Raw genomic sequence first — 12,236 nt, 5'->3', positions numbered from 1 at the left:
CACTTCTTTGTTGCAATGTGTATCAGCAGTTAATCATTTATTCAAACTTTTGGGTGGAAAAATTACGAAGTGTTTGTGTTCTAATGTCCACATAAAAAACAAAGGTGGGAAAACCTGGTTTATAGATGAGGGAAGGGAAGCTCTTCCTCCGGGAACTGGAGTCATAGCCGCAGGCATTCTGAATTAATTCAGGTACATGCGGCTTGAGAAGTGAATGTTGTTATAGGCAGTCTCTTTTCAGAAAGTAACAGGGGTGCCTGGGTGGCTCAGTCGGTGAAGCGTTGGACTCTTGGTCTCAGCTCAGGTCATGATCTCATGGTTTGTGAGATGACAGTGGAGAGCCTGCTTGGGATTCTCTCTCAGCCTCTTCCCGCTCTCTCTCTCTCAAAATAAATAAATAAACAAACCTGTAGCTCTGTTTTCTGCTTCTGTAATTTTACTTACTAGCGGATTACAGGTTACCGAAGCTACAAGGTGCTAGCCTAATGATTTTTATTCCTCCAGCTGCCCTGAGTTAACCACCTGATTGGTAATCCACATAGCCATTAGGTTTAACAAAAGCTTGTGTTTGGTACACCACAATATACTAAATATTAAAATCCTAAAACCTTTTTTAGTGTTTAATGTAGAATAAATGCTAGTAGGACATCCTTAGTTAAATTCAGTTTTATAGTGTAGATTAACAGAGGTTGTTATTTTCTTTCATATTTATTTAATGTGACTTTTTTTTTTTTTTTTTTCTGTGCAGTGGCATTTAAACTTTGGTGTTCTCTCTTTATGCCATGATTTTGTTCTGGGTGATATTCTTGTGCTTGCAGTATCCAGCTAGAAGTGAGATACTCTCTGAACCGAGAGGAGGCTACCTGACAGGAGTCATTTTGATGAGTAGCCATAGTTTTTGGCAGAAATATTTTATACAAATGTAATGTAAATACAGATATATAGATATGTAGATGAAAAAAGACTGTTGCTTTTTCTATTAAGCTCTTCCTGAACTTGAATTTATTCTTGTCACTATTTCATTTTATACTGAAATGAGTCCAAAATGTTAAGGCTGGAGATCTTTGCAATTAAAGTGTTTGCAGAAAAGAGGGAAGAAGAAACATTTTAATTTGATCATTGGCATTATGAGACTCTGACTTGCCAAATGGTGAAAACTTAAAGGCATGAATGAAAAGCTTTCTCTAAGCAGGATTTGTCCATGTTCACCATTTTGGTTATAAAGTAACTAAATTAGTCACTTGGTGGCCACTGCCTGGTCCGCGGACCCCCAACAGCTATGTCTGAACACAAATCTGAAAGCATCTATTATGATACCTAAGGAAAGCGGCCGAGCCAGGAGGGGCCTCCAGACATTCCACATAGCTGTTCAGCTGCTGGACCATCTGGAGGGAAATAAAAGGCCTGGGCGAGGGGCTCTGGCATTGTGCTCATTTATTATTTGGTTTTCCCTTGCCAGACTTTGTCCCTTTTTCACTCCCTCTGGCCCAGAACAGACGTCCCCTTTGGCTGGGGTGCCATTCTTACAAGCTCCTTTCTGTGTACCTTGGATGCTGGAAAGTTCATAAGTTCATGTATCCACTTCATGTTGGCCTTATGTTGGGGACTTCATTATTCCAGCTGGACCTCCACCTATGTCTTTTCCAGGCCCAGTTGGCCCTGATTTCATCAGCCGGGGTTGCCAAGTGGAGCGCAAGGACACAGATCGGTAATGGCCATACCCGTCAGGGTCTGCACATTTTGGCAGCCTTGTTTGGAGTTATTTGGAAGGAAACTGTTCCAAATAGTTCTCATTATGGGTGGTTATTGGGTGGTAAATGTTGTGATTAATGGCTCGGTGCATTTGCCTCTTATTTAACCATCCTTAGTTAAAACTCCAAAATATTGCTTGCACCGACCGTTCTTTTCCAAAGGAATTGTAAAGGCTTCTGTCAATTTGATTGGGAAAGTAGATGGCGAAGAGGGGCCACGACCTGTGGGAGGCTTTATGAAACTGGAGTTATTCTTGGCAATTTGAAGGAGGGTTTATTACTCAAAGCCCAGCTCTCCGCATCTCTGAGTAAGATTTCTGTCACTGGTGGGTATAGGTAGACTTAAACTATGGAAAGCATTGATTGCACAGACCAGACATACTTAAGCATTTTGAGGAAGTAATTTAACAATTATCAATTTCTGTACTGTGCCCACTGTTGAAGATATGGAACTCTCCGTGGTCATTTTTATACAAAATTTTATTTCTTCTTTGCCCTAAATCCCAAAACTGCTTTGGAAAAAAGAGAATGCTCATTCCATACCTCTCTAGTGCCTTGTAATTATTCAGTAAGTGGATTAAGAGAGGTAGGGAGGAAGAAACCCCATCCTTCCCCACTCCAACTTGGAGGGGTTTGTGGCCATCAGGTTTTCGCGGTGGTTTCTGGGACTTTAGTGGTTAGCTGATTAACACAGAAAGGTGGAGATAAGTGATTTGCCAGTGATGTCCTGTTCATGTGTTCTGTGTGCATCCACAGGACTGAGAGATAGTATAATTTAGAGTCAGACCAGAGTTCTGATCTCCACTTCATCCCCATATTAGCACCGTATCCTTGGAGAAGTTGCTTAATTTTGCCAAGCCCCAATTTCTGCATCTTAAATGGGAATATGGTGTCTACTTTAAAGAATTAGAAGGATTAAATGAGATCATTTATGTAAAGTACTCAACATAGGCCAGACTTAGGTAGATGTTCAGGAGTTAAAAAAAAAATAAAAGTTTCTTCTTAACTCCCAACAATATTTCAGCCTTTCTCCTTTTGATTGATGTTAAATTTATCAATAATCTGCCTTTAAAAGTGGAAGAAGCCCTGAGCCTTACCTGCCACCATTGACCATTTAGTGATATAACAGCGTTTGTATACATAATACCTGGCCTGTGCTTTCTTGCTCTCCCAATGGCATTCCGCAGCTCCCGCTTTGCTTCTCTGAAAGCAGATCTAGGGCTGCTTGACTTCAGTTCACCCTGCCTTTGTCAGTCACAAGTATCTTCTTGGTGGTTGTCTCAATTCCCCTCTTGTATCAACTTTTTCTGGGGTCATCCTCTCACTTGCTTGCCATCTTTAACCCTCGGGACAGCCCTTCCAGATGGGTATTATTATTCCCATTCTATAAACAAGGGGACTTGGGACAGTGGTTTAGTACAGATTCTCTTCCAAAGTCACATCCTATAACCACCCCTCTCAAAAAAAAAAAAAAAAAATTACAGCCGAAGTTTATGAATCCATTGGTTTAATTACTAACTCCTTAATCAAACTCCGGACAGTTCTAGATGCTACAGGTTGGCAGTGGGTTCTGGCTTTCTGGTTCTGCTTAGTGATATCCAAGATGGAAAATGCCTTTGACAAAAGGGGTCAGATGGGGGAAGGAGAGGTGTGCTTGTGGAAGAAAGGGCATTTCAGAATCTTCATAGGCTCATTTCATCACTCATTCAGGGTAAGGTTCCACTCATGGAATCTCCCTACACTGAGTCAGTGTCTGGTGTGAGGAACAGACTGTGCTATGCATTTGGGGGAGGATATAAAAGAAATAAGTTGTGGACCTTGTCCTTACGGAAATTTATGCCAAGCAGGGAGAAAAAAAAATTCTTGCACATGAAATTACTCACGAACATTTGGGGAATAATATCAACCAGAAAAAAAGAATGCACTCTGTGCCAAACGAGGACTGACAACTTGTCACCATATGTAACATCTTCTGGATGTTTCCGTATGCTCATTTGTTCCACAGGGTTGAGGCTGTTTTCCCCCTCCAGTCAAAAGAATGTTCTCCAAAGCATAGCGTCTTGGGAAGGAGGGAAATGAAAAAAAAAAAGAGATAAATAAGGAAAGGTGCTGTGAAATGAAAGAGATTTGATTTAGTGAAAAATCCAATGACCTCCCAAAGAGCAGGGCATGATAGCTTATTGAATCCAAAGCCATGGATGAGATCAGGACTTCTCAGTACATTATGAGTTTTATGGTCCCCTTTCATTGATCTCAATGAACCAATCCCCATGCCTTAAAAATAAAAAGGGGAAATTTTTGAATTCTTTCACTTTTGAGGGTTTTTTTTTAATATGCAAAATCAAGTAAAAGTGGAATTGTCTGCCTTTTATGAAGTTGGTCAGATTATGTAGAGCCCAGGGGACTGTAAAATTCAGAGTGAGTCTGAGAGTCACTGCAACCTTGAAAATCCCAGGGCCCCTGGGGAGTCTCAGATCCTAGGCGACAACAAACTGACAGACTCTAACGGAGTCTCATTAGCCAGGCATTGGTCTTGTCTAAATTCCTAACTTCTGTGGCTTCGCTTAACACCTTGGTGTTTCTTTTCTGATGCTCTGATGTTTATATCGCACTCTCAACTTATTTTGAAAACATTTGCATGGTGATTAGTTAACCCAACAGACCAATCCTGGGAAGGCAGCCAGAACCGACAGCACCTTAGTAATAGAAAAGCTGAGAATTAAAAGACCCCGAGACCAGGAGCCTGGACCTAAATGGTGCTGCTTTGCCTTAATGAGCGGCCCCAGTACGAACTGAGTAGTGGCCTTGAGTAGTGGCCGAGCTGTTTGAAAACACCTTGAGTCTACCTCATTGTGCTGAAACTCCAGGTGGTCATGGTTGCATTTTAGCTTGTAATGTTTTGGACAGCTGCCTGTGGGAAGAAAACAGCACAGCCTAGAGCAGCACTGATGTGTTATGGAAGCCTCTCTCATTTACAGTTCTGGCCACGTTCAACACCTGAGCTGGTGTGTCGCCCGTGTTGCCCATCTGCTATATGCACATCGCCCGTGAGTTAGAGAGTTTTCTTACTCAGGGCTTTTGTTAAAGGTGCTGCTTTGAAAACTGGGATGATGTTTGCCGGGGGCTGGGGCAGGGGGCAATGGGAAGTTGTTCTACAGTGGGTACAAAGTCACGCAAGATGAAAACATTCTAGAGATCCGCTGTACAACAGTGCACGTTTAGTGAAGAAGACGGTTGTGCGCGCTTAAAATTTTGTTAATAAATTTTTGTTAGGTTAGATTTCACGTTATGTATTTTTTATCACAGTAAAAAAAATATATGGGCAAGATAAATATATTTTTTGAAAGTGCTGCTTTTTATAGTCAAGGGGCTGGTGCTGAGAGCCTGGTTTAGATGGCTGAGGTCATTGTCTCAGGGGTCTAGGTTGTGTTTGGCTTCCGTTGCGTCATGGTGAAGGTAGCTTCAGACGTGCGCATTTCAGGCTCTCATCAGAAGACCCAACACATTAAAAATGAATTCTTGCGCAACCAAAGAAACCCCCAGATTTCACTCTTAAAATATGAGGTACCTAGAATTTTATGATGTCTGTTTTTAGCAGAAGTGATTCTGAGTTAATCATGAGCCTGTGTTTTTATTGATCCCATGGAAGGTGGAGAAATGGGAAGCCTGGGGTTGGGGGTTGAAAAGAAGGAAGACAGACTAACCATGTGCACAGACATGAGGTGGTCTGGATAATGGAGGTTCCCTGAGACACTGTATGATTCATATGGTCTGTGGCTCCTCTGAAGCTCATAGTCTGAAAGGTTGGAATAGTGTTTTCCCCTTTCTCTAGGCAATTAGGCATTGCCTAAAGCCCCCAGGGACTAAAGCCAGCTTCAGGGAATACCCTTCCTGTCACACCTCACGTAATTGCACCAGTGAAGTTTAATTGCACTGCCTTTGGGGGAACTTGTGTAAAAGGCATTGTGTCTCATGTAAACAGGGAGGTGGTTTTGTGTTGTATCGGACATATTCATCTAGTGCCTCTTGCTGCAAGCCTCCATGCTAACTGTGATGGGGGGCATCTAGGCTGAGCCAAGTGGAACTAGATAGCGTGGCCACAGCGGTGGCTTGCGACATGTGGGCAGGTGGTCTGGAGCTCGCCAACTTGCCTCACAGCTTGGGCCCTGCAGCCTATATTGGTGCTAACAGTTAGTTTGAAAGGACGGAGTGTCAGAAGTGGCCTTTCACCTTCTGTACGTCCAGGGGCTCGTGAGCTGATAGAGAAGCGCTTTCAGTCTTGAGTTTGAGACTGGCCACCTGCCCAAGGACCAGGCAGGAGAGGAGACTCCCTCATTCTGGTAACGTTACCCTGAGTGACCTGTGTAGCTGTGGCCCTGGTGTGAGTGCCTGTGTGGGCACCTGGCCGGCCAGGGCTGGCTCCTGGAGAGACCTGAGGTCTTGCTGGGGGTGGGGTGAGGGGTGAGGGTGCAGCATCGCCTCTCCTGCCTGCCTCCACCGAGGTCCTCATGGACCAGCATCAGGGGCCAAGGACGTACAGAACCTTTCCAAGGGGCTGGCGAGGGCAGGGATAGGACTCCCGGGCTGCCACCACCCGCCCTTGTCTCTGTCGCACACAGGTGAGCGCCGTGGGCTATGGGATGGATGAGGTGGAGCAGGACCAGCATGAGGCCCGACTCAAGGAGCTGTTTGACAGTTTTGACACGACAGGCACCGGGTCCTTGGGACAGGAGGAACTCACCGACCTTTGCCACATGTTGAGCTTGGAGGAGGTGGCCCCAGTGCTCCAGGAGACGCTGCTTCAGGACAACCTCTTGGGCAGGGTAAGGTCTGGGGGAGAAGGCAGACAGCGGGAAGTGGGTGCAGCTTCTGTCTGGGGTGGGGGTGGGGTGCAGAGCACGCGTGTTGCAACTTGCTTCTAACATCCTGACTGTGTGTGCCCCTAGCTGTTAACCTGATAAACAGAAAAAATGTAATGGGTGGGACCCGGCAGTGTGGTTTGCTCAGGTGGTGAGGGCCCGCTTGAATTTGTGCTCTGGAATAAAGATGTGCCCTGAGCTTCCCAGATGAAGAGAGAGGGAAAAGAGGCAATAAGAGCATGTTTTCCAACTCTTGTTCATTGTGGATCATTTTGGGGACTCTCTGTTCATCGTTGGGGCAGAGGGAGGGGACTGAGATTTCCCTCGAAGAGAAAGAAAACGTAGCAAGAAAATTGCCGCTCACAGGATGAATAGATTGCTGTTATGACTTTTACTCCCAATAAAGCTATTTCTTGTGTTTCTGGGGTGAAGTATTAATTAAACCTTTCACCTAGGAAATAAGACAGGAGGATAAGTAAATACAGTGCAGGTTCATTTAAAACCCAGCAGGACTTGCTTCCAGCAGGGATATGCATGTATGCCGATGTTAACTTCTGCATTTGACAACAAATAGTCATGTTGTCCCCACAGATCAAGTGACAGAAATGAGTAGGAAGTGAGAAGGGGCCTTTTTTTTTTTTTATATACCTCCTGCTGTTAGTGGAAAGGGTGTTTGATCTGTCTTGACCTCATATTGCCTTCAATTTTTGTAATTATAATTAAGAGCATCATTTGTATGGTTTTGAGTTGAGTCTTGCTGCTGATTTTTGGAATGGATGAGAGGAAGAAATGGGCATTGCTTTTTGAGCTCTGTTGTCATTGATGATGCTTTGTAGACAGTGGTTTTTATCATGTGTAAATTGAGGAAGGAGTCATGAAGCTCAACTTTATTCCCGTGACTGAATTTCTTTTTCTTGATTTCATTTTCGCTGTCTCTTAGATGACAAGTTGGATAAGTGACCTCAGATACAGTAGGATGTATTGACTGTCTGTGACAGGAGACAGATGGGAGTAGTGATCACCCTGAAATTAATGTACAAAGGATGCTATTCCCAGGGGCTTGGCACTATGAACATCATGTTTATCAGGGTTCACACTTAAAGAAAAAAAATGTGAGGTTGTTGTTTGTTTTACGAAAGTGAAACCCATTCTTGGCCACTCTTGGGGGAGGGATTAGCTGCCTGTGAAAACATGTGGTTCCCTAAAAAATGCTAAAAATCTTGCTGCTAAAGTCATAGAATTGGGAGGTTTGAGGATGAAATCATTTGTTCCTCATTCATGTAACGCGCTCAAATGTGTTTTCATTCTGTCTCCATCTCAGACACCTTGGGGAGCTAAGGGAGTAGCGTTTCCCACTACTGTGGTCCTTGGGGATCTCAGCCCTTTTGTTGTATAAGGAATAGCACCGAGAGTGGATGTGTTTCGGTGCTTATTAAAGCCTGAGAAGAACAGATACAACCTAAGGGTTCCTGGAGAGGTTGTCTCCGCATCAGCATAAATACAGATCCCTCTGCTGTGCACAGATTGTACCTTAGCACTTACACAGTTTGCTCCAGATGTTGTACATCTTTGCCCTCGTTCAGCAAACTAAAACAGGGGAGCAGTTATCGATTGATTTGTTAACAACTTGACACGATCAGCCTGCTTTTTACGTTTGCTATTTGCCTGTGAATAATGAATACCTAAGTGGTCTGTAGCCTGATATTTACTTAGTGAGCCAGTGATAAAAGTTAAATAGATGTATGCATATTGATTTCACGTGGGAGGTCTCTGGTGACTGTCTTGAGAGCAGGGTTGGCATGAATTAATGCACTACCGTTCGATTTGCATTTTTTATGAAACTGAATTATTCTCCTCAGATGATCACATAAACTTGGCCATATGCTGTTAAGATATTCTATATAGTCTATAGTTTTAAGTTATAAGGAAAAAATTCCTTAGAATTTGCTGAAGAATTCTAAGTGCTAACACCTTCTTGAGATGTTGAGTACGGATTGTAAGTTGTAAAATTGTAAGTTGTTTTCAATGCCAATCATCTTTCTTCTCTTTAGATGGTAATTGTAGAAAAATGTATAAGGCTTAGGAATTTGGTTTAACAAGGAGAAAGAAATAGTAGCATGACAAATCTAAATATAGTCATTAATTCAACAAATATATATTGTGTGTGTCCTACATGTTAGGCATTCTGCTAGTCTGTGCAACTTATTTATGTTTATCATAGACTAAGGTTTTCCATTAAATTGGTTTTTGGATACAGTAGTATCCAACAGTTTCCTGCATGCCTAGGGTTCAAATGTATCTTTAAATTTTAATGAGTGTAATTTTTAAATGAAACAAAACTTCCAAGTTTACCTTTATTGGAATTGGACTGAATTGGTCATTTTTTTTTTCTTGAAAAAGGAATAAGCTAAAATGCATTGTTTTCCTCAATATGAATATTTTCTGTTTATTTTTTATTTTAAAATCCATCTGTAATGAATTCTTGGCTTTTCTTTTTTAAGCCTAATGTTTCTTTTGACAGTTGTTAAGGAAAGTAACTGAAATTGACTTGCCATTTTCACACCATTTTGCTACTAGGCCATTCAACCCTTTCAATTCATCTGTCTGATCTTGCTTTATAACTTGAAGCCATATTCCCCTGAGCATAGTGCTTACTATGTAAGTGTTTGCAATGCCTGAGGATTGTGGATCACTGATTTGAAGGAAGGCAGGACACTGCTGGTAAGGTGTTTCCTGCTACATAATCAAAAGAGCTCCATCCATAGCTTTGTCATCAGTGAAGCACCTGTCAGGTGGGTAGGAGCCCAAGACAAGGGACTCCTGAAGACACTGAAGAACTTACAGTCTGGTCGGGTAATGTGCCTGGCAGGTGAATAGTCCTGGGAGCAAATACATACTACAAACATAGAAGAAAACAGAGCAGCATTAGCTCTTAAATTGAACCAAGTTTTCATCCTAGCAATTGATATTGGCCACAGGTGCTTCCTGGTCTTTTTGTTTCTTAGAAATGAAATGTTCTCATATGCCTTTCTCCTTTATTAGTAATCAGGACAGAAGTATAATTTACCTTGGTTTTATTGAAGGTGTTATTAATATAGTTTTAAAAATGCATTTTCCTTTACTTATGGAATATAACAACTTTGAGACAAAATAGCCCCCTGAGGTTCTGAGGCGTTTCCTTCTATACTTGCTGATACTAACCTGGATGCTGAAGTGTTCTATGTCTTTGGCACTCTTTAGAATCAAAACAGGCCACCTGGTAGCAGAACTTACCAGTGGCTTCCAAAGAGTCCCATAGGTGTGTGGACTTTGTTCATCAAAGGTGCTTTGAAATTTTTAGTTTTAAGATCTAATAGCTTTACAAATATATAATTAAACTCAGATTTCCCATCTTTCATTTTAAAGTGCTTGGGGGAGTCTTTTATAAATATCGTGATTAATTTCATATGGTAGACTTGCTTGTTTGTTTCCAGTTCATTAAAAGCTTTTTAAAATTTCCTTCTCTTATACATATTTTAACCATTCGAAAAGTAAATCAGAAATACAGAAGTACTTTCTGGCAGTGATTATTTGGACTTGTTCTCTGTGTGCAAAATTACACTTGATCATCAAATAGTGTCTATTTATAACTACCTGGTGTTCATCCTCCTGTTTCATATTGATCTGAGGCTTTTTGAATGCATTGGAGGAAATGGTGGAAACATTTCTCATTGCTCTTATTAAATGTCTGGACCTTTGCTGTATCTTACTGTTTATTTTTTATTTATTTATTTTTTAATTTTTTTTTTCAACGTTTATTTATTTTTGGGACAGAGAGAGAGCATGAACGGGGGAGGGGCAGAGAGAGAGGGAGACACAGAATCGGAAACAGGCTCCAGGCTCTGAGCCATCAGCCCAGAGCCTGACGCGGGGCTCGAACTCCCAGACCGCGAGATTGTGACCTGGCTGAAGTCGGACGCTTAACTGACTGCGCCACCCAGGCGCCCCTGTATCTTACTGTTTAGCCACCATAGTTTAACCTGAAATGGTGAGGGATATTTTCTGATTCCCATTTTGTCTTATGACCCTGTGTAGATCATCACTCCTTTCTTTTACAACCATCTCTGTTAAGGTTGACTTGAACTCCTAAGGGTCTGTGGTTCCCATTTTTGGACAAGAAGAGAATCTGATTAAGAGGCTGCAAGATTTACTTCTGTATTAATACTTTGTTGTCAGACTTATTGCAAAATTAACTTTGGTTTTACATGCTGTGAACCTTGAGCCTCTCAGAGGTATTTAGTCTGATGGGAAGATCTTTGGCTCCCAACGAGAGGTGGGAAAAAGTGCTGAAAGACTGTTCTCTTCTACCTGCTTTATTTCAGTAATGACTGTCTCTTTCTCTGGAGAAAGTATGGTCCAGAAGGCTGATCCGATTTCTGCAGTATTCCACTGATACTCTTATGAGTAACGTCTTTTCTGGACAGAGGGGACTTACCATTCTTTTGTGTCCATCACAGATTTTAGACTTCAGTGTTGACCTGTATGACAAAGAAACCTTAGAAAGAGAACTTGGAAAAGTACATTGACCCATCCAAGGTCAGGCAACTCAGTGGAAGCAGCAGCAGGATAGGAACCCAGATTTCCCCATCCCTGAGTTTGAATACACGTTTTCACAGCCTCCTTGGATTCCAGATATGCAAGAATGAATCTCATTCTCCACGCCCCTCTCATCACCACTACTGCCACATCAAGACAGTATAATATTAGAGCACAGTCTTTGAAGTCAGACCTGGATTCAAGTACTGATTCTTGCCCCTTTCTAGCCCTATATGGCTAGGAGTGGAGAATGGATTTGCTAGAAACTTCTTCTGTGTGGCGATGGTTGCATCCATCTCCATCTGTAGGTGGGTCCCCTTGGGTCAGTCTTGGAGTATGACTTCATACAGTTGCTTTAGGTTTGGACTTGTCTTTTTTTTTTTTTTAAATTTAAGTTTATTTATTTTGAGAGAGAGAGAGAGAGGGAGAGTGAGTGGGGAAGGTACAGAGAGAAAGACAGAATCCCAAGCCCCGGATGTGGGGCTCAAACCCACAAACTGCAAGATGATGACCTGAGCCAATATCAAGAGTTGGACGCTTACCCAACTAAGCCACCCACGTGTCCCGTGGACTTGCCTTTTATGATGGGCATTGGGCTTGCCCCTCTCCACATTGCCCCTGTCCACATTATCTATAGTAAATGACCAAAATCATCTGAATGCTTTACTAGAATAAAACATTTCACAACTATTTCTTTCTTAATGAAATGACATCTCTTTGTATCATTTCTCTTTTGAATAATGCTGTAAACATCATTTTCCTGCACTGTGTCCTTCTGAAGAGTCCATATTTCTCTACGCGATTCAGCTAGCATTTAATGTTTTGAGTGTTCTTCCATCAGTTTCCCTGTGTATTGCTAGATATGAACCTCCTCTGTGTGATGATAGTTACACGGGGCTTTGTCTCATTTAATAAGATCACTTGGTTCAACACTTGGCTTGAGTTTCTCATCCTGGGTCTGTTTGTACTGCATACATGTGGAAACTATGTATTTGATCTCCATGATTGTGTAAGATGATTTTATGTAACGTTAGGTTCCTTATTCTACTTC

General features: G+C 42.1%; 1 protein-coding gene and 1 long non-coding RNA gene across 11 annotated transcripts in view; one reads left to right on the top strand and one right to left on the bottom strand.

The window, feature by feature from the left end:
* Positions 1-1,631: 1,631 nt before the first annotated feature.
* The window catches only part of NIN (ninein), a 92,113-nt gene continuing 81,508 nt past the window's right edge, over positions 1,632-12,236 (top strand). For 4 of the 10 annotated variants that reach the window (XM_040477094.1, XM_040477092.1, XM_040477099.1 and 1 more), the window contains exons 1-2: positions 1,633-1,708; positions 6,371-6,574. In XM_040477094.1, coding sequence (XP_040333028.1) covers positions 6,392-6,574 — 183 coding nt within the window. In that variant the 5' untranslated portion in view covers positions 1,633-1,708; positions 6,371-6,391. Of the gene's footprint in view, positions 1,709-5,984; positions 6,092-6,370; positions 6,575-12,236 lie in introns of those variants that run through there. The other 6 variants (XM_040477101.1, XM_040477100.1, XM_040477096.1 and 3 more) reach the window with 4 other exon arrangements.
* LOC121031750 (uncharacterized) overlaps positions 11,080-12,236 on the bottom strand; it is a 116,932-nt gene continuing 115,775 nt past the window's right edge. The window contains exon 3 of the long non-coding RNA XR_005790870.1: positions 11,080-11,127. This is a non-coding gene — a long non-coding RNA (uncharacterized LOC121031750). The remainder of the gene's footprint in view (positions 11,128-12,236) is intronic.

This window comes from Herpailurus yagouaroundi, unplaced genomic scaffold, assembly GCF_014898765.1.
Source record: "Herpailurus yagouaroundi ecotype Mexico unplaced genomic scaffold, PumYag 141, whole genome shotgun sequence".
NCBI classification, from domain to species: domain Eukaryota; kingdom Metazoa; phylum Chordata; class Mammalia; order Carnivora; family Felidae; genus Herpailurus; species Herpailurus yagouaroundi.
Note: the sequence above shows the minus strand (reverse complement) of the source record. Positions and strands in the feature narration are given on the sequence as shown.